The sequence below is a fragment of the Anarrhichthys ocellatus genome, unplaced genomic scaffold (assembly GCF_004355925.1).
Source record: "Anarrhichthys ocellatus isolate YVR2014 unplaced genomic scaffold, GSC_Weel_1.0 scaffold22, whole genome shotgun sequence".
NCBI lineage: Eukaryota > Metazoa > Chordata > Actinopteri > Perciformes > Anarhichadidae > Anarrhichthys > Anarrhichthys ocellatus.
The window spans coordinates 2042771-2065126 of record NW_022280052.1 but is presented as its reverse complement, the minus strand read 5'-3'; the positions used below and the strand labels follow the sequence as shown (position 1 = coordinate 2065126).

Sequence of the window (22356 nt, the reverse complement as noted above, 5' to 3'; positions counted from 1 at the left end):
ACAGACCATATATCTATGTGAATAAATAGTCTAAATACAAGGGAAAACAGCATCAAATGCAGGCTAGTAGTTCACATAAGAAAGCGTGTGACCAATAGCTGAGCACAGACTGTTACAAGCCAATGATGTTTTGAAATAGTTTTGGTGGTTGCAGCTTTAGGAAAATCCTAATTGTCAGTTTTTAACAGATACTCAAGGCAGCTGAAACAGGAAGTTGCCTGTTCTCAATCCTTTATAGAGGTGTGCATCCCTTGTTTGCAGTAAAATAATACGCTCTACAGTTACATTGGCAAGCATATTTCCTATTTTTGTTATGGAAATATATTTTTATGCAAGCAATGTGTCAGATTCTGTCCATCCTGCATCTATTCTGCATTTGTACTGTAGCTGTTTCCACACTATTCAGCATCTTAAAAGAAAGTTTTGTAATGTAATCTCCTCTGCAGGTTCCTCCTCTCCGGTGCGACCTGCCACTCCTTCGTCAGTCAACCCCACCCCACCACCACCTCCGCCCCGCCCCCCTTCACGGCCTAAACTTCCTCCAGGGAAACCAGCTGTAGGAGATCCAGTGAGTGTTACAGTTTATTAGATTTTCACTACTAATCCAGATGGTTGTGTTATGACTTACCAATATTGTTCAATACAAGTTCTGATCAGTTAATACCTGGGGCCTTTGGCTCACAGCATCCTCGCATGGACTAGCAGCAAACCTCCATTGCAAAGCCAACAGAGCCAAACACAGCTGTACAACTTGCTTATGGTAAAATTAACTTTGACAAAAGTTTTCCAGGTAGAACAAAGTTCTAACAATCTGAGCTTAATCTGATTACTTGAAATAACTTTTGATGGTTAAATATCTTTCCCAAAAACAAAACAAGCAATGGTATAACATGTAAAAACCTTGAATCTAAGAACGTCTTTTTCCTTTTTTCACTCTAATCCAACTTTTCCTAATCCTACAATTTTTTTTTTATCTGTTTAGAATCGTCCGTTCAGCCCGCCGGTCCACTCTGCCAGCCCGCCTCCCATCGCCCCGTTGGCGCGGGCCGAGAGCACCTCCTCCATCTCCTCCACCAACTCCCTGAGTGCCGCCACCACCCCCACCGTCAATAAGGAGCTCTCCGTGTCCGTGTCAGGTGTGTGATCCCTCAACCGTCACTGAGCTGTGCGGCCTGTCCTCTGACGGCTGTGCTCACAGAGGCTAGTCGTGTTAGCTGGATTTAGCTTTTCCATGTCTCTTATTAAAAGTTCGTTGTTGATTTTATGCACTGGCCCTGTCCTTCCTTGCGCTCAGAGTTTTTTTGAATGAGTTATGCAGTTTTGTATTTATTTATTCATTTTTAAATGTATTTTTTTCTGGAAACAGTTTCTTGGCAGTGATGGTTTACTAAATAATGAAGTAAGCAATAAAGTGCCAAAATGTGTTGTGGCATCCGATGACCACACATCATTAAACCCATGCATGCCAGCTGTTTCTATCTGGAGATTAATTATGGAAAATATGACTGCAGTCATTTGTATCTTGATTTCTATTCATTCAAAATAAGAATGAATGTCTCCTAAAGATAAATTTGATACAATGAATTGTTAAACTTTACATACATTTTATGTCTGGTGTAGGTTGACGCACACAGACACATTTATATTTACACTCTCACACACATGTCAGAATGAGTGGGAGATGAAGCAGGTTGTTAATTTTAAAGCACAACCAAACCTTCCTTTCATGAATGAATACACAGCAACAGTTTATACTCCTTGATCTAACTTTTGAGTGAGTGTTGAAGGACATACAGTGCAGAGTCGTGAGTGGTTAATTGAAAACCCAAATAGATTTGAGAAACAAACTCTTGAGGCAGCAGCAGTTACATAAAAACAGAATATCGTCCCTGGTTGAGGTTTCTTTCTTTTAAACTGATTACAGGGACAGACGACTAGTAAACAGCTTCTCTGAGACTGTAACATATATAGACCTACATTTATACATTATTTATTCATTGTGGTTGTTATTGGTAGACCAAAAAGCTGATGGTCTTGACAGTATTATAAAGGTGACTGAGACTTCAATTATAAACTCACACTATTTCAGTTTCAGTGCTTTTTAATTTTGACATTTTCATCTTGTTTTTGTTTTAATATGCTTTTATTTTGTCAGTTCTTTTCAGATTTTTACTTTCTATTATTTTTTCCTTGGTTTAATTTGCTTTCTGCTTTTCTGTTTTGCCATTTGTTTGTCTCTTTATTCGTCCTTTGGCTTGTCAGAAGACGATGCTTATGTAGACAAACTGCCCACCTTTGAGAGACACTTTGATTCATTTGCAGGTATAGTAAAGATCCCCTCAGAGAGAGGAAAGGGGACGGGTTGGGGGGGGGGTGATCCTGTGTCAGTTCTCTATCTGTTTGATGCTCTATACACAGAGTGCAATTAACATAGACGGGATCCACCACTGAGTGTTTCTGTGCTTTCTCAATTAATGTCAGTCAAAGTGTGCAGGTATTTTGACATTTTTGTCCCACATTCTGGCTCAGTTTCATCAATCTTTTCACATTATACATCTCAAACTATGAGACATGTTAAAAGACCACCTCTTTGTCATTATCCTAATACCTTCTTATTTGACTTGTCTGCTTCAGGTTTTGCTTGCAGAGTAGGGACACATTCATTTCATTCTTTTCAAATGTGGCAGCATTATTCACTAAAATAGTAATTTCTCTTCACTGTTTTGCCTTTGCTGACTCGTACCTTTCCACACATTCGCCAAGTATTTAATAGATATAATAGCCTCTCTCTCTCTCTCTCTCTCGCTCTGTTGTATCTCTCTTGTTACCTGCCAGAAAAAATAAGTGAAAGCAGCGGTGACACAAAAAGCTGCATCTATTGCATAACAATATTTTTGTTTTTCTACAAAAAAAAAAGTTTGAGTGTCTTCCCCTTTGCCCATCTGCCCGCTCATCAGACTTTTCTCTCTGTTTTTATGACTGTGCACCAGTGGCTGTCTCGCCATGTCACCATGGCAACCGTGTGTCTCTTCTCTTGGCAACATCGTGTGTGTGTGTGTGTGTGTGTGTGCAGAGTGCAGTGCAGTGCAGTCCCTCCCAGATACCTTTACTCTCAGTCTGCACCACCACAGTGTGTTTGCGTGTTCAATGAGCGTGTCTGAAGAGCTCCTTATCTGTGGACCCTTGGGATCCATATTGTCATTCTCTCTCTCTCTCTCTCTCACACTCACACTCACACACACACTCAGACGCACACTTTGACACATACTGTCAGATCAGAGCTGCTGCTCCCAGAGTGTGTTTGAAGTCTGGCATGAGAATTAGGCTGAATTAGACAAGCAGCAGCTGTTTGGTATTCATGCCATCCTCTGTCTACCGCTGGAGTAGCACGACACAGCCTCAAGTTCAGCCAATCTCCACCTGGCCCTAAAGCCTCGGTCTTCTCCCACACTTGACCCCTGACGCCCACCTGTCACACCTGCCACTCATGCACCCTCAAGCCATAGAAAATTACAACCCCTAAACCCCGCCTTCTCCATCTGAACACCTGCCCTTTTGTTCTCTTCATGAAGCGCCGCACTGCTCTCATCGCTCCATCACCCAACAACTCTGTTAGTCCACTCACTCAACAACACACCTTCACTGCATCAAAAAAAACAATATGGACAAGAACAGGCCTGCTCTGCTCTGTGTCAAACTTCAAGGCACAAATCTGACATTGGAAAAGTAATGTTTTTGCTTCATTTTTTGTCATTTAGGAAATACCGCCATATGTAAACACGATCCCAGGTAGTGCTTGTTCTAGTCAAACTGCACCTGCATCCCTGTTCAGGGGCTGGATTCTCCAAAGTCTGATTTTGTTTACTAAATACATCATGACCGGCCAGAGAAGCTTTGAAAGGCTCTTCGAAATGCAGCAGAGTAATGAGGCAGCCTACAATATCCTGTAATCCACTTTTTTCACTTGAAGCAGCTTCTCCACGTGACCTCTCATCACAGCTTTAATATGTCTGTGACCTGCGGCAAGTGCAATAGTTTCTCCTTCTCAAATGTTTATTATATTCCTGAGAGGCTTAAACAATCTAGTGTTTTACAATTTAAAGAAAAGGAATCATTAGAGATTAGTAGGAAAAAAATATCATGTGAAGAGGAAATGTGTTTTTTGATTTTCTCCTATTAAGTTATTATTATTAGCAAATGTATGTCTAGTTCTAGTTGGAGGGACTTGCAATGAAAGTTAACCCGGACTTTCTGAAAGCATTTAGTTGTTGTCTCTGTGAGGCGAGACTGTCTTCACCTTCATAGTCTGTGTTTCGTGGGGGATCCAGCCCCTGAAATTGGGACGTAGCATCTCTCACTCCCTGTGCACCACAGTCCCTCCCTGTCTCTGCTCACTTAGTCTCATGGCTGCCCCCTGCAGGGTGTCTTTATACACGACAGTCTGCTTCCATTTGTTTTATATTTAAGTAGTGGAGGCCTGGAGGAAAATGTGAGCACAGTAAGACAGAGAGAAAATGCCTGAAATAGATAAACGCAATATGAACAATCTGCCACTTTTGAAGAAAGTAGTGCCAGTTAAAATTGCCACACATTGGTGTAGAATTACCATTTTCTTATGTTGCATAATAGAGAACACACTGGCAACTACAGAACTGCCTCTTTTGCCCTCCTCAGGCTGGACTTCCTCTCTCCTTAATTGTAAATGTAGCTGCTAACATCCAGCAGTACACACCTGGCCCTCACTCCACCGGACTCCTGTCTTTCCTCGTGCATGCAAGCAACCACCAAAAAAACATCAACCGTGTTGTCACATGCTCTGTCTCGGCTTGTCCCTCTTTGGCCCCCGGCCTCCACCTCCACGTTTCACCCCACTGACGTGTGATAGACCTGCCATGTGAGACTCACGCTACTGTCCTTCTCTCCTCCCCCCCCTCTCACCCCTCCTCACCCACTCCCCTCCCTTTCATCCCTCTTCCTCCTCCCTCCTCCCTTTCTCCGGACCCCACCTCCCTTCCTTCCTCCACCCCTCAACCCCACACAGAGAATGACCAGCCGTCCCTTGTATGGTTTGACAGAGGGAAGTTTTATTTAACCTTTGAAGGTAAGTTGTCTCTGCACCAGGGTAGCGTGCACACTCACTCTTCTGAGGCTCATTTGTGCAAGCTTCGCCCCCTGACCTGGCCCTTCTCTCCTTCCTCCCTTCCCTCTCCTTCCTTTTCAATCCCTCCATCGCCCTAACCCACGCCATGCTAACTCCTGGCTGAGCCCCCCTCCACCATTAGCAGTCAACTATGCAGTCTCATCATATCTTCTTCTGCCTTCTCTTCCTGACATTGTTCATTCTCATTTCGTCTGCGCTCTGACCGCCTTCCATTCCCCGAAGATTCATCGTTCTTCCTGTACTTTACTAATCTCTTTGCCGTCACTTTTGGTCGTTTGGTTTTTGGTTTGATCTTCGGGCTCTCTGATCTTCTTTGATCTTGTCAGAATAATTCAGCTTTAACAGCATGTCTGGAATAAGCATGCACATCTCTCTCAGTCTCTCTCTACATCTACCTTACCTCTGTCTTTCATTTCTCATCTACCTGTGCTTATTCAATTAAAATTAAGAGTGTAACATACTGTATAAAAAATCATAAAAGACGGTTTTATTTGAAGTAATGTTTATATGTTGGGTTTAATTATTTCACAGTCACAGAACAGAGAGAAATGTCTATCCTCTTCACACATAACCTGCTGTTTTCATGCCACCTTACTAACACAAATATTGTTCTCATTTCAAATACCTTTAAAGTTTAATTTCATCCCACTGTGTGTAGTTCTTATTTCATCCACACTTTATTGTTCAGGAAGAGTAGAGAGAAGATGGTAGAGTCCTGGTTTGGGAGTTGAAATATGTATCTATTCCTTGTCTGTTGTATTGTATACTGGGTTGAAGCTAATACACACTGATGTTTCATGTAGCCCTGCCTTTGGCTATCACAACCAGAAAACATAGCAAATGGCAGCGAATTCAGCACATTGGATGTTTAGTTATTGACATTGGTTGAGTGTGTGTCTTGCCATATTCAGACTATTTCAACGTGCGTTTGTATGTGTGTGTGTGTGTGTGTGTGTGTGTGTGTGTGTGTGCGTATTGCCTCCAGGCTGCTCCAGAGGGCCCAGTCCTCTCACCATGGGGGCTCAGGACACTCTTCCTGTGGCAGCTGCGTTCACAGAGACGGTCAACGCCTTCTTTAAAGGAGCTGATCCCAGCAAGTAGGTCAACAAATAGCTCCACATGTTCACAGCATATCCTGACATGACGTATGACAGTAAGATGTCCTGAGCTGGACCGCACTTTTCATGACTTCTTTCATGTGTGGCTGATGTGAACTCAGCTTGTACAGCATAATGCTGGATTTGGTCATACTTTACTTCATCCCCTTCCTAATTAACATTTCTAAGAAGTATTTCAACTGTTTTTTTTATAAACACACAACTCTGTGGTTGTAAACAGACATAGGGACTTTCTCTTTTGTCAACAATTCTAACTTCTCGCATGAAGCGTCTGTAACTGTAGTGTAAACACTTTATGAATGACTTTTACATAATTGCAATCAATATGTGTTATAAAGCTGTTATTGGTTGTTTACATACATGCTGACGTTATTCACAGGCAGGTTTAACACTGTTTTTGATATGTTATTATAATGCGTATTTTCCATAATTTTATTGATGTGATTCTTTATGTATGTATTCAATATTGAACACTTTGGAGCTCCTTATATTTCATGGCCTTGATCAACAGATGGAATTTGCTTTGTTATCATGGAGAGTGGAGAAGAAGTATTAGTACACATTGTTACAAGTACATATGTGCAAGTGTGCAGTGTAGAGTTTCTGTCTCTCTAACACACTTGTTGTCTTCCTCTTCCTATCAGGTGTGTTGTGAAGGTCATAGGTGAGATGGTTTTGTCGTTTCCGGCGGGCATCACGCGGCACTTTGCCAATAACCCGTCCCCCGCCGTGCTAACCTTCAGCATAACCAACTACAGCCGACTGGAGCATGTGCTGCCTAACCCCCAGCTCCTCTGCTGGTAATGACACCACTGTGAACTCACCACCTCACTCTCAAAACAAATAACAAATGTACCTTTTATTCACCGGAGGCAGTGAAGAGGTGAAAAGATGTTCTCACTGGCTCCACCTTACATGCCTAGTTCAAGTCTGAACGCTTTATTGTCCATCTTGGAATTAATTATATTAATATTACATTTTTTGTTTGTTATGAATGTTTATAATTTAACTAAATTTCATTCAAACCAAATCAAAGACTCACTGTGCATATCATTTCTATTAATAATAATTTCACCTAAACAGCATGTTGCATCATGCATTCAAAATGAGTCACCTTCTTGTGTAAAGATTAGTTAATGCAAACTGCTAATCAACTTTGTTTGTTTCCAATTTATTGTTTGTTTTTCCTTATAATAATATTTGTTTACACACAACAGATGCTACTTATCACTCTTACTGTATGTTATAGTAACAGAGCGAACGTTATTCATATATCACAGTTCACACAAGGAAAATGTAATGTGTTTTATAAAAAGAATGTATAATATACACAACAGCATGAGCTGATTAACATCACGATTAACATGATCCGAAAGAAACATTAAAAGGCAAAATGTTTAAAATGCACAAAGTGGCATAAAAACAAAGTGAAACTTTAAACATATAGTTCATTTTTCACTAAAAACTAACAAAGTCAAGATGTACATATGTACATACAGTATTTGGGATAGGGACTTAAACTGGTTAAACTATCTGACATATGGCTCGTAAAACATTCATGATCTCGTATGGAAAAGTTTGGTTGATGGCGAGGATGAGTAAACTTAAGATCATCTCAGACAGTGCTGACAGCCTATTGAGTCATCATGAGGTCATCTGAGTGTTCAGGCCAACTGCTCTGAACAGAGGTCTGCCTTTTTTGTTGTTTATCGTCTTTTGTTTTAATATTTTGATTCATGTTCGCAAAACACTCCAAAAACACTTCCCAGACAGACCCATAAAAAAGTATTTAAATGTTAATAAGCAAATCAGAAATCACTCGATACCACTAAACGTGTATTGACTCACAGCTGTAAAATGATTGCTGTTACATATGATTCATTACTAAATTATATTCATAGAATATGTCCCTTTTAAAATAGCAAATGATAACTTCTGCAAGAAGTCTTTTATTCGATTATTTTCTTAAACCCGGTTTAGTTCACGTCTGTAAAATCAGTGTAAAGCCCGACCTCTTGTGGCTCACTGTGAAATGAAACAGTTTGTTTTCCTGGTCAAACATTTCCTTAAAACTGAGACGCTGGATGCTGCACTCTAATTTTACAAGATAGGAAACATCAAATTCCTCAGGTAATCATGTATTCACCAGATATCACGTATAAAATGCCATATTTCGATCATGCTTTTCTACCAGCGACACCACCACACAAGCCAAGGCAGATGCCAAGGACTTCTGGGTGAACATGCCAAACCTGATATCCCATTTAAAGAAGGTGGCAGAGCAGAAGCCTCAGGCGACATACTACAACGTGGACATGCTCAAGTACCAGGTGAGCTCGACCCCCTGTGGAGTTAAAACTTGACATCACTAAGCAAAGAGATAGACAGGGGGGGGGGTGCTTATATAGATTGCAGGAGCAACGTGACATTATTTGTAATCCCTAAACGTTTCCTGTCCGTGTGTAGGTATCAACAGAGGGGCTCCAGTCGATTCCGTTGAATCTAGCGGTGAGCTGGAGATGTGAGCCCACCAGCACTGACCTGAGGATAGACTACAAATACAACGGGGAGGCCATGACGACGCCGATGGCCCTCAACAACGTCCAGTTCCTCGTCCCGGTCGATGGAGGGGTTTCAAAACTACAGGCTGTCTTACCTCCTGCTGCATGGTACAGTCTAAACTTTGTTATAGCGCTAAGTACCATTTAGATTATACACTATGTAATGTATACTACTATACAACATATGTTAAATATATATTAAGAATTGCAGAAATAATTATTCCTTACCTTAATGTTGGTTTTGCTGACTACACAATGGCAACGCTTGTACAGTATCACAACCGTACCAATGATTAGTGTAAAGTACACTTCATTCCGTAACAAAGGATTTACTGTATATATTTGTATATAGTATCTGCACAAAGGTTTTGACTTTAGGATGGTTTGACTTTGTCTTTCAATTGGTCACTTAGTCTTAAGAAGCTCCCATAATGCATTTGTCTGTCCTCTTGTAATCTTGACAGGAATGCGGAGCACCAACGAATCCTTTGGAAGATTCCTGATATCTCTCAGAAATCTGAAAACGGAGGTACGTACAGAACGATAAAAGTAACATGTGCTGTTTAGTGGTATTGATATTCTTTAGGGAACAGCCTGTGGCTAATCATTAGTTCTTTAAGATCTTTTAGTTTTATATTCAGATACTCGTATTCTATCATAAAATGTATGCATAGCCCCGGTAAAAAGAAAAACACGCACAGCCTACAAACATTGCTCTGATCTTACTTGAGTTGTGACAGAGTTTCTGAAGGCGTGTGGTTTTAAACACTGAACCTGCACTAGGAGTACAGGTCCTCAGGAAAATGTGGGGCCCTAAGTGGTTGTCAGCTTTGTCTGCAGTAAACAATGCCCACTATAATGCTGTTGTCAGTTTGATGTCACGCTGCAGTTTGGCCATTTCCAGAGCTTCTCTTATTCTCTAATGATAAAAGAAATCAGTGTCAGACGTCATCTGATGTACTTTAAATTGTCTGTTGCTTGTTTTATATGTTACAAAGTAGAATGCCCCGGGGGCTCACCTGCTCTCCAGAAGAAAGACACTAAACTAGATTATGTATTTAAATGTCTTTAAATGTAACTCTGTATCTGTTTGATAGCCTCTGACCAAAGAAATCTCATATGATTAGTAATTTCCTGTCAAATGAGTCTCATTCGGTGTTTTCTTGAAATCTGTATCCAGAAAACATTTTTGGAATTGGCATGAAAAGGTTGGCTACAGCAACATCTGTCGTCCTCTACAGCTGCTTACTGCATTTTTAATTTTGTTGAATCAGAACCAACACATCAATCGTTTCAAAAGCTGCTTACACTTGAATCATTGAACCTGATACCCTCGTGCACTTCACTGTATGAAATGTTGGGAATTAGACCATTTTTCCTTCACCTTGAAATCATTCCTAGTGGCCAGCAGACATCTTTCTAAAGTCACCATCTTCCCTCAGGTGTGGGGTCGTTGTTAGCACGCTTTCAGCTAACAGAAGGCCCAAGTAAACCGGCTGCACTTGCGGTGCAGTTCACCAGCGAAGGCAGCACCCTGTCGGGCTGCGACATTGAACTGGCCGGGCCAGGATACCGCTTCTCTCTCATCAAGAAGAGGTTTGCCGCAGGTCAGTTTAGTATTTTACTAACAACATGTGGAAACCAAATGTTATTTGTCAATGTCACTGGTGTCAAACGATAACTCGACTCATCCAGTAGATCAAACCTTTCTAAACCTACACTGATGTTTTTTTGTTTTTGTTTCCCTTATTCAAGTAAAGTCATTTATTTACCACATAAAAAAGTCATGATCGTCATCATTGTTTGATGTCAAACATCAATGTAAGATTAGAGAAGTTAGTTAGTTTCCTTTTTTTTAATGTTTTCTAATGATTTTTATTCATACTTTAAGATATGTGTATTATTGTCTATTATTGTGGATCAAGACATAATATACTTTCTGTCAGGGTGGAAAATACACACTTTTTTTGAAGGTAATATTTGCTAAAAATCTTGATTTTTTTCCAAATTGTCATTTAATTGGAAGTCTGTCAACAGCTGTATGAAATTTAAGATCCCTTTTGAATTAAACTATAATTGCTGCAGATTGATAATGAAAATAAATAACACGTAACATCATTTAAAATAAAATAATAATGTATAAATAATAATCTTTTAAGTGACAGTCTTATGGTCAGTGCAGTCAAAAAGGATGTTTCTGATTTCAGTCTTCTGCACTACTCAGTTTTATGTATTAGGTTCATTTTCATGATCATGCAGTGTGTACTGAAGTAAACAATAGATCTATTAAACGACTGAAACATGACGCCTAAACATTTGGTGATGCTTTTCAGGAAAGTACCTGGCCGACAACTAACCCATGCTACTGAGAACATGTCGAACAAAACAATCGCAGTGGACTGAGGTTGACACAGAGGATAGAGGACATACCGACGCCAGACAAGCGACTTTCCATTAACCTTTTCTGAACCCTCACGACGGATCCGCAGCCTACCCAGCAGTATTGTATAACTTGCATATAGCATCGTGGAAACTGTTTTAGGTCATGTAATTATCGTATTTGTATTCATTTCATGACATCTGTATTGCTGCAGTTAGACACCTGGGTTATTCCACCCTCTGAAGTCTGTGCCTCTGTCTCCATCCCCCTCTGGTCAATGTGTGGTGGTGGTGTTTAAAAGTTTCACTGCAGCTGCCTGACATAAGACATGGACAGAAAGAGTTTTTTGGCCAGATTTTTAACGCTGGATAACCGGCTGTTTGTTGTCGAGAGTCCGGGAAGATTTAGCTGTAAAAATACCCATGAATAAAATCTTTGCGGTCAGACACACACCGTAGCCTCTGACACAAAGCCTAACTTCCCAAAGTTAGACTAGTTTAGGTTGAAGCAGGGCCTAGGATAATACATCGTAAGTTGTACACCTTTATTAGCAGATAGAAAAATCAGCTCTTAGAATAATTCTTCTGTCAGAGTCTGAGCTCAAAGCCTGAGACGGCAGTCCCAACTGTCTCGCACTGACGGTGGCCGATTGTGTGTCTTTTGCCATAAAATAAATGCATTTACTGATGCATTTCGACCCATGTTGTCACAAGCAGTTAAAAGAAAGATGATGTTTCTTGTTGGTGCTTAAAAACACAGACGAAGAAAAAAAAAACCTATATAATCATGCATCACCTACTGGTACTACAGGGTCACATGACTTTGGATCGCATCCTTTTTAATGTAAATGCGCTGATCAGTCAATCAAACTGTTGATTTACAGACATGGAGAGGGTTTTTAGCTAGTTAGGCAGCTGCAATGATAAATCAATTTACTGGTTGCAAAATATGAACACCTGTTTTCCTGTCAGAACAAAAGAAGTGTACAAAGTGTCATTTTAAATCAATGATATATATCTTAAAGGGCGTTTGGTGTTTTCCTCGTATTGTCAGATAGCCTTTCTGTTGTTCCCAGGACAGCAGCAATAGACTCCAGAGTACATGACAGCATTCTATTTTTATTTATTGAGGACGATGATTTGTTGTATAAAACGTGATTCTGTATATGAATAGAGTTTGAATGGTATCGCACAACTCAGAACCCCTAAAGGTATAAATATTTGAAATCTCTCTCTTCTTTTTGTTATTTGTGTAGTTGGGTAACCTGTGTACAGTATAAGGTATCATTTTTGAATTTATTTCAGATATAATTTTTTAACTCAAGTGCAACGGAAGATTTCAGATGTATATGGGTGAGGGGGGGGGGGGTAATTTAAAGAAAAAGATAAATATCTTCCTGGATGCTGTGTTATGCTTTGTGAAAGCAGTGTTAATGTAGAGTTAGTTATACCCATGGGCGAGGTTCACACTTTTAAGGGTCAGTTTGACATTTTGTTTTCTTTTTTCAAGAGTTAATTCCACTCGTATGTGTCTGTTGGACATGAGGTGGGAGCCAGAAGTCGGTTATCTCAAACACTGGAAACAGCTAGCCTGGTTTTATTGTGGGTTATCAAGATATAACATGATTCATTTCTGACTTTGGCGATTCCTGCACTTTTCCTCTAGCGCCGCCATCAGATCAAATATTTAGAGTATTTTGGATTATGGACTACCTGCAAAACTAATGGCATTTCCATCAGCTTCAGCTGTACTTTGTTTTTTTATTGCTAGTTTGCAAATGTCAGCTTGCTAACATGCTAAACTAAGATGATGAACGTTGTATATGTTATACCTGCTAAACATCAGCATGTTAGCATTATAATTGAGAAAAGGAGAAAGTTAGCATTAAGCTCAAAGCACTGCTGTGCCCAAGAGCTGCTAGCGTGCCTGAAGACTGTCTTGTTCACCTTTTGGACAGAGCCAGGCGAACTGTTTTCCCCAGTGTCCAGTCTTAATGCTAAGCTAACCGTCTTGTGACTCCAGCTTATCATTTAACATACTCGGCAAGATAGTGAATCAGCGTATTTCCCAAATTGTTTAACCTCAAGGTCAAGACAATGACTAGAAAAGCAATTGGTTTTCCTCAACAGCAGTCATGACGTTTGTGGTACCAGTACTGGAACAGAATTTGTTGACTGGGAGCAGCTTGTTTATTTTTTATTATTCAAACCTCATCAGAAAACACTTGTACTAATACAACATTCTCATTTCCCGCATCTACCTGTCCAGTTATTCCTCAACTTGGACCACATGTCTGACCTGTTTCCCTTCACCTCAGTGGTACCTAAACTATTATATCATGAGCCCACCCCTGATCATCCAACCAACGCTTGAATCCATGGCTTTATTTTGCATAATTGTAATGGTCTCTGTGAGATGACATGAGTTGAATGAGGTTGTGGAGCGAGGTTAAGTTGACCAAAATGCTTTTCTTTTTCTTTTTGTATTTTATGTGTGTGTGTGTGTGTGTGTGTGTGTGTGTGTGTGTGTGTGTGTACCCCGGACAGTCAGTCCTCTGTTAAGGAGAATAAGCTGAATATTTTTTAAACGGATAAAAATGAAAAAATATTATATTGTTTAATGTGTAATAAACACTGTGCTGACGATGTTGAACTTCCTAAATGCTCTGACACTCAACACGAAGAACAAAAAGTGTGTGTGAAGCATCTCCGTACTGTACTGTATGTCGGCATTCTGCTAAATGCAGCCAATCATGGTCCTTTCAGAGCCGTCGTAGAAGCATTTGAGGCTGAATTTAGGACGAGAGCACTATTCGCAACAAGTCAATACTATTTTAAATGATAGAGTACTTTAATCAGGCGTACTTTTAAACATATGTAATTTGGCGGATAAAAACATCAGATTTGTCTCGTTTTAGATCAGATTTATTCCTGTGCGGACTTAAGTCTAAAAGAGCATTGTGGATTTCTCTGAGGTTGCATTTAATTGATCAATGCAAGGTGGTAATGATTGGTGCCATTTAGCTCCCACATTACTTTGGTAACAGTTTTCTCTCAGTCATTCCAGTCCATATGGTTGAGTGGATGGATCAACATGCCTGACAGGAAGCTGTAACTTGGATGAAACTTAAAGCTATCAGTGCAACAGTCACTACAGCATTATCTACAGAGGCCCACCACACCCACCCGCCATCATGCATCTGTTTTAAATTATTACACTACAAGTAACATGACTTTCAGCTTGAAAGTCATGTTAGTTGCCAGATAGTTCTTTGCATCATCTAGTTAAAAAATGGATAATGGATACAAAGCTTTTACAGATCTTCATCTCTGTGGTGAATTGGTCCTGCAGTAATTCATTATTGCATGCAGAGCATGAAGTAAAAGGTGGGGCAGCCATGATGATAGATAGTACTGAATTGACGTGTTGTGCTGAGTGTCAGTAACCTGTATTAATGTTGAGAAGAGAGCAGGGAGTGTGTTTATGTGTGCTATAAGCCAGAATGCTTTTTGGTTCTGTCCCCGTTAACCTCAAAACACATGTGCAAGCTGTTTGTACAGTACATAACAATGTTAAGATGAACTGAGAAACTTAGTTTGCTTCTTTCCAAAACCAATAAAAGTTATAACTGGAACTATGTTTGCAGTTTTCCTTGTATTATTTAGTCTTTCTCATGAATACATACAGAAATTTAGTTATATATATATATATATATATATATATATATATATATATAATACATGACTATAAAAATTTGTATTTTCCCCAACAACAGCAAGATCCGCAGATGAATGATCCTCGAGGTCCTCATCCATGACTCCCAGAGGATGAATCTTAAGTTTCATCTAGGGCCACCAGCGAGTCCAATTCTTTCACATATTCAGTAAATGATCTGACAAAATTAACACAATCATTTGAACAGACATGCACGGCTCCTGGGTGATGCATCACAACGACTCTGGTGATCTAGATCTTCACATTTGTTATTTTGCCTCAACAAATACTGGATGCATGCCAACAAAATTTGGTACGCACGTCTTTCCATGTTTTACACAGGTTACATTATACTTAAGTTTATGAACAAATACCTGCTGAACTAATGACGTACGTATCAGCCTTTGTCTCTCGTGCTAATTTCCATCAATAGAATAGAATGGAATAGAGCGTCTAAGACACCAGGATGTTAATGTTTGAGGCTTTTCTGTTACATATTGATGTTTTGATAACCTTATTGACTAAAGGTTTGCTGAAGTATTGTTCGGTGTCCAGTGTCCAGGAGCGCAATTTTAAAAAGATGTCACACCTCAAAGAATGTAAGACCTGTGCAAGAACATTTATTTGACAAAAATAGCAAAACAATAAGTTTAAAAACTCAAGTTTTCTATACTGCAAATACATGAAGGTAGAGAAGAACATTTTAGAAACCTGCAACCCTGTGGATTCTGGCTACATACAGGACACAAACCCAGGCTGAGACACAGATGTCTGAGTGGGAAATGATATAGTCCTGCACCACTCAGTAGGTTTATTTATATTATAATAGAATATATTCTTATGGTTGCACATATCGTCAGCTAGGGTTCAGAAACACATTCACATCTACAAACCATACAAGTTAAAGTAAAAATGTCAAAAGCAATTACAGACATTGTGGGTTTGAGCATTACTGCACATACAATAGAGTGATAATATGGTTTTAAGACATCAGCATTTTGATTCAGATTTTGTCTCTACTCAGTCGAGATGGGAGAGAGCAGTCATTTTGGAGAGAGAAGAAGAGAGAGGGGAGGGTTGGCCTCAGCAGAGGAAGGTGAGGTCGCTCTTCCTGCAGCCCACCTGGCAGCACACAGTGGTCAGTATGTTGTTAATATCTCGTTTGGTCAACTCGGAGCCCGGGTCTTTACTCTCCAAACTGCTCTGATCCCCTGTGGGCAAACCTGGAACAACAAAATGCAACAAATGTTAAAGAAACACTTGATCTAATTCAGTCCAATAACCAGGTTCACACACACACTGTCCCTCTCCAAATGGGTATTTCAGGTAATTTTGTTCACAATTGTTTTTAATAGAATAAAGAAGGACCAACTGTTTTCACATCAGTCTTGGGTAATTGAGGTCTATGTTCCCATTAAATAGGGAAACTCTAAATGAGTGCACAAATTAACTCAGTGCTATTTGTCTTCTCCTGTGTCACTTTCCTCTTTGTAATCAGCACGACTGATGGGCTAACTGGGTTTGTTTGTGTGTGACAGACAGAGAGAGAGGCTGCTGCCGGGCTAAACAGACTGCTGCAGCTTTTAATCATGATATGTGGGCTCCTCGAGTCTAATAAGGTAAAACAGCAGACAATGTCTCTGCGCTGGGGCACCTGTCTGCCTGTACACCCACTGCCCTACAGCCGCTGAATTAATAATATACATCACATGTACAAGAAATCACAGCAGTGGAAAGCTGCATGTCACTTTCAGAAACATGAAAAAAATGTTGTTTGGGTGAAGTACTGAGAACTCAAATTGTGAGTCAGTGACCATAACGTCAAAACACATGAATGGCATGAGAAATATGTCAAAAAGAACAGATTCAGTCAGATGAATTGGATGTGATTTTAAAGAAGTCAAAAGAAGATCAATTATATGTTAGGATTTTTTATTCAGTAAGTCTCATCAAGATATCTTTTGCAAAAGAAAAAAGTAGAAAAATAAAAAAGTAATAAGTTATGGGTACAAATTACCTATGTAGGTAGCCCTGTGGTGTACAACATCATCTAGTTTAAAGGATAGGTTCACGTTTTTTCAAGTCCATCTCAAAACATTCAGGTGCCCATTTGAAGATTGAAACATTTCTTGCTGTAATCATTCCTCCTGTTCATGTTGGCCATTATAAGCTCCCTTCTAACATACTTTGTTTTGTGCAAAACTGTATTCCAAGGGACAGCCTTGTTAGTGTGAGATTCCCTCTGTGTGTTTCCCTGTTGAGCTGGAGTGGAGGGATAGTAATAAAAAGAGAGAATTTCCTAAATGGGTTGTAATTTTGGGAGATATCCATTTGATTTGCCAAACTCAGACAGTTGAAGCCTCGTATTACTGTACTGTATTTGAACAGAGAGAGCTACAGATTTTGGTATCTTTTATTGGCCGGTGTGAACTAAAGGAGTGATTACAGCCAGCCACACCTGTTTCAATGTTCATATGGTCCCCTATTGTTTTAAGAAAGACTTGGAAAAATGTGAATTTATCCTTTAAGGCTAAATCTTCATAGTCTTAAAAATGCATGTCTATGTTATTCTGCATTATTCCTCCTTTTGTTGTCATCCTGAACCAAGAAGAAAATAAGGTAGTCTAACGAAAGGTGTTCGATTAGACTCTTTATTTCATCACTGACCGCTATATCTGCTGTTTCGACAATAAAAAAGGAATTTGTCTCACCGTCCATGTCTGACTCACTGAGGAATCTCCTCCAACGGGATCCCCCGCAGGTGTAAACGACGGCCCTGAGGAACTCTCGCCCGCATAGCTTCACCGCCTTCACCTCTGCTCTCACCTGCACCACACACACCACTGCACACAGCAGCAGAGGCAAAACCACCAGAGCACGCATGCTGAATGCCTGAAGGAGGTTTATCTCTCTGTTGATCCGGTTTGTTCCTGAAACTTCTGTCCTGTTTCCAGTTGGTTATCTGTTACCTTGCAGACTGTCTTTGAGTCTTCTTTCTTAATCCGATGCTTGCATCTCCTTGTTTTATATACCGTCCACCTTTCAGTTGATCAATGCTGAGTATCTCTCCACTTCCTCCCTCTAACTGGCCCTTTAGCCCATCCCAATCACACACACACACCCACACACACACACACACAGACACAGACAGTCGTCACTCTGTCATGACAGTCAAGTCATTTTATGTTTCCGGTCGTTTCCACATCACCATTTTTAGCCGTCAGTGACAACCATCAGCCTTTTACAACCTTCATTTGATGATCACATAAGTTGAGTGCAGCCTCCTCTGTGGTTATGTGATTTAAGGCTGTGATTGCACTGACCTCCACTCTACCACATGGCTAATTAAGTGATGCAAATTGATTCCCAAACAGATGTTTCATGTGTTTACAGCACTTTGATGACACGGTTGTCTTTGTCTTTACAGCAGTTTAGTCCATTTGAGAGGTAAAAAGTCAATATTGACAGTCCCATTATGGAGGTCATTACGGTGCTGCTGATGGTGCGATGTGAGACTCAGCACGACATTTCAGTGTGATCATTAACGGCGGAGGTCCCATCCCAGGATGTCAATGAAATTATATTATGTTTAGCTGGACTCTAGGGTTCCTAGAAAACAACGACATAAAGATAGAATGGAGAACTTCTAAGATATTAGGAGTCTTTTGGTTGCTTTTTTTCCTTTTAATAATAAAAAAGAAAACTTGATTGACCAGTTTAGCAGATTAATGGAGCTTGACCAAACTCCAATAAGAACTAACAAGACTTCCCTTATAAAGTAACATGTAAAGTGTTTAAAGTTATTTATTATTTCTTGTATACTGTTTCGTTACTTCTGCATATTAACCAATTGAGCCATTTTAGACAATGGGGTACTAAAAGGTGAAATTAGTAATAATTGAATGACTCTTTGCACAAATAGTATTAGCTTAGTTGCAGACCTAGACAACCTGCCGATTTTTCAAATAAGTCTGCTTATGCAGGGACTTGGTGTTGTCAGCTCGTTTCAGGTTGACATTATCGGACAGATTGGGGAAACCTCAGGCAAATATTTAGCACTGAGTCAGTAAACATTATGTTGTAATATTGCATGTACAGTAACATTAGCTGTGCAGATTCATAACTTCTGACATTCCTCAAGTCCTAAAAGTGCTGTGGATGAAATCAGAACAGCTGAGCTTCATCTCCATCACTGTACCTGAGCAAGTTCCCTCCGTTGATTAAGACTGTGCGATGTGTTTGAAAGCTCTGCAAAAAGCCAGAAAGTGGACCTTAAGTTGGAAATGTTTTGTCAGACTATACACGTTCATGAGCTCATTCTTTTCAGGTGAGGTTATCATGCAGTATCAGCAGAGACAGGTTTATTAATTTATCCTGACTATGCTGGCTAACATGTTTTCTACCTTTACGATGCTGCTCTTGCTCCTAGTTTTCTTTGAGTTATCTCTGCAAACCTTGAAGAGAGAGTACACTGCAGTCTGTGTTCATATAAACATTACAAAGTTGACAGAAATTCGTTTCTGAGCAGCAGCTGCAATGAAGCAGAGAAGGCTCCCCCGCATTATGGTGGGAAGTTGTTAGCTGTTATCAAATTACAAAGCTGATACATGTGTTCAGTATTCGGCCATAACGTCGTGACTGACTTTGAGAATTTATATGCACTGAAACGTGAAGATTTAAAGGGGATTACAAAGGGGATTGCAAGAGATGATCATTTATATATCAATGAACGAAACAGAAGACTGTGTGTCAATGTACACAAGTTTAATGACAATAAAGTTGAATTGAAGTCTGATTGAAGTTAAATGTACAAAGACGGGGAATGGAGATTCACAACTGCCATAATCCAAACTAAAAAACAACAACTTTCAATCGTCATGTACGTTTGAAGTCTACATTTAACCCATATAAGCTTTTTGGAGCAGTGGGCTGCTGTACAGCACCCGGGGAGCAACTTGGGGTTCAGCTACCCCCTCAAGGACAGCAGGAGTCCTATTTTACATATGTGTGTGTTTGTGACTTTTTAAATGTGCATTGTTTGCTTGATGTTGAGCCTGTCAAAGGAGATTTTCTGTTGCTTTGTGACAGAGAATAAAAGTATTATTATTTTGAACTATGGTACAAGTAGTAGTTGATTTTAAGAAGTGTTTATTAAGCATTTCATTTTTTTTTTAATTCTATCAAGACTATGTAGCATCATTATTGATTTCACCATATTAAATCATTTTCCAGATTAATTCAAATGAAGTAGTATTCTTTTTTTGTTTGAAAACTGACTTAATTGTGTCCCCTTCACTACAGAAACCAAACTTACACCCAACTGTATGTTACAGTATATTCAAAATGCCAGATACCCTGTGGTATTATATATATGCATTATACATATACACTGCCTTTCCCTGAAACCTTGAACTAAGTTTTTCTATAATGCAAATAGGCAAATGTGAGGTTTGCAGATAAGATCTGTTCTAATGGGATTGTTCATATCTTCAGGAGACATTCAGTCTCTGAAAACCAAATCTTACAACAAGAGCCTATAGATAAATGGATGAAACAGGCACAAACCTAATTGGCTCAGGAGTACATCAGTGTGTGTATGTTTGTGTGTGTGTGTAACAGCAGACTGAACAATGTCCCCCACAGTGTCCACCTGAGAGACAAGAGCCAGAGGGACACTCTGTTTGCAGTGTGAGCTGACCATCATGTGTCCATGTTACATTGACTCACTGAGAGAGTAATGGTTTCAAATTGTTGACATAAAATGCTATAAAGCCAGCAAAAGTGCACTCGCACAGACTGCAGTACCGTATTATGTCAACGAAAGGCAAAGATTGTTCAGTGTGTTCAATAAAAACTCATCAATTTTACCAAACCACTGTTTGATTTTCACAAAATGAACTTCATTTTTTCTTTACAAGGCACTTTTCTCTAAAGCAAACAATAAAGTCAGAGGCAAGTAAACATTGTATTCTTCTCTTTGTCTCTAATTGTTTATATACTCCTTTTTGTTTTTCAATGTTTCGCACTGTTCCATTTTATTTTTACCTCTATCTGAAGAAATGCAATTATGTCTATTCCCAACATGTATATTATACCACTTCCTTAGTTGTATGTTAATGCTGTGTACTAGGATTGAGGTTTATGATTTCTGTCTCTTTTCTTGATATGAATCATAACAGAGACATTACACAACTTAACTTAAAGTCTACACACCCAAAAGCAAATGGTCCCGAAGCCCACTGCCAGGTGGTCCAGCCAGAGAAGTAATCTCAGTGAAGTGACAATTTGGATTATTAAAGAAGCCTTCATTTTATGTGGAGCTAATATACACAGAGTTCACTATATGATGTACACCTGTACAATAATACCATCCAATACAACTGTTTGTCATGAAATGTACTTTTGTGATTTCTCTAATCATATTTTTTCAGGTGTTTATTAAATTATATTTTCTGAACTGCATTAAACTCAGAGGTATTTATTCTCTAGATGGGAAGGACCACAAATTAAAAACACCTCCTGCAGTCCTTTATAATGCCACCTTCGTCTGAGGCAAAGGTCACTACTACTTTTCCATTTTATAATGCATATCTTTTGTTCGGTTTACACTGAGCGTCCACACTCGGCCGGAGTTTTAGAACACCGAAAACGGATACATTTGAAAACCAGACGAGAGACAAGCAGACTAGCAGGCAGGATTTAATTAATGAAGTATACGAAACACTGTTTCGACTTAAGAATATGGGTATTTTTGTACCATTTATGTGGGTACCAGCACACAGAGGGGTAAAAGGAAACGAAAGAGCAGATACATTAGCAAAACAAGCTTTAGGAAGTCAGCACAAGACAGACATTTTACTCAGCAAAGCAGAAGCTAAATCAATAATCAAAAGAAATATTATTAAGGAATGGCAGCACAGTTGGGATGTAGGAGACACAGGAGGACATCTTTATGCTGTTCAGAAAGAAGTTGGCAAAGGGAGGCCATCCAGAAGAAGCACCACAGAAGAAAACATATTAACCAGACTGAGGATTGGACACACAAGGCTGAAACAATGCAACTAATAAATAAACACCCAACAGGACTATGTGAGCACTGCCAAATACCAGAATCTGTAGACCATATCATATGTCATTGCCAGAAACATACTACAATACGTGAAAGAAACAGGATTGAGCAAAATAATTTAAGTCTCTGAAATGGAGAACTCCTTTTTTTTTTTTTTTTTTTATTTAGTTTAGTTTTTTTTTGGTTTAGTTTTTGTAAGGGGATAGGTTATCGGGTCCACACTCCAATATAGTAGGTGGTGGTAATGCACCTTTCACTGGATGCCATCCGCCATAAAACAAAAAAGAAGAAGAAGATGAAGATGAAGATGAAGATGAAGATGAAGAAGAAGATGAAGAAGAAGATGAAGAAGA

The 22356-nt window shown here is 39.5% G+C and overlaps 2 protein-coding genes across 7 annotated transcripts in view; one reads left to right on the top strand and one right to left on the bottom strand.

The window, feature by feature from the left end:
• The window catches only part of sgip1a (SH3GL interacting endocytic adaptor 1a), a 69190-nt gene extending 57291 nt beyond the window's left edge, over positions 1 to 11899 (top strand). For 5 of the 6 annotated variants that reach the window (XM_031859387.1, XM_031859386.1, XM_031859385.1 and 2 more), the window contains 10 exons: positions 447 to 568; positions 983 to 1136; positions 5042 to 5101; positions 6147 to 6258; positions 6924 to 7079; positions 8474 to 8609; positions 8746 to 8948; positions 9305 to 9369; positions 10283 to 10447; positions 11174 to 11899. In XM_031859387.1, the coding sequence (XP_031715247.1) occupies positions 447 to 568; positions 983 to 1136; positions 5042 to 5101; positions 6147 to 6258; positions 6924 to 7079; positions 8474 to 8609; positions 8746 to 8948; positions 9305 to 9369; positions 10283 to 10447; positions 11174 to 11196 (1196 nt within the window). In that variant the 3' untranslated portion in view covers positions 11197 to 11899. The remainder of the gene's footprint in view (positions 1 to 446; positions 569 to 982; positions 1137 to 5041; positions 5102 to 6146; positions 6259 to 6923; positions 7080 to 8473; positions 8610 to 8745; positions 8949 to 9304; positions 9370 to 10282; positions 10448 to 11173) is intronic. The other variant, XM_031859389.1, reaches the window with a different exon arrangement.
• Positions 11900 to 15538: 3639 nt separating this feature from the next.
• Positions 15539 to 17955, bottom strand: insl5a (insulin-like 5a). Its single transcript, XM_031859719.1, has 2 exons — positions 17646 to 17955; positions 15539 to 16157 (listed from the first exon to the last, which is right to left on the bottom strand). Exons 1-2 carry the CDS (start codon positions 17815 to 17817, stop codon positions 16018 to 16020), a joined length of 312 nt encoding a protein of 103 aa, XP_031715579.1. The 5' UTR covers positions 17818 to 17955; the 3' UTR covers positions 15539 to 16017.
• Between the last annotated feature and the right edge of the window lie 4401 nt (positions 17956 to 22356).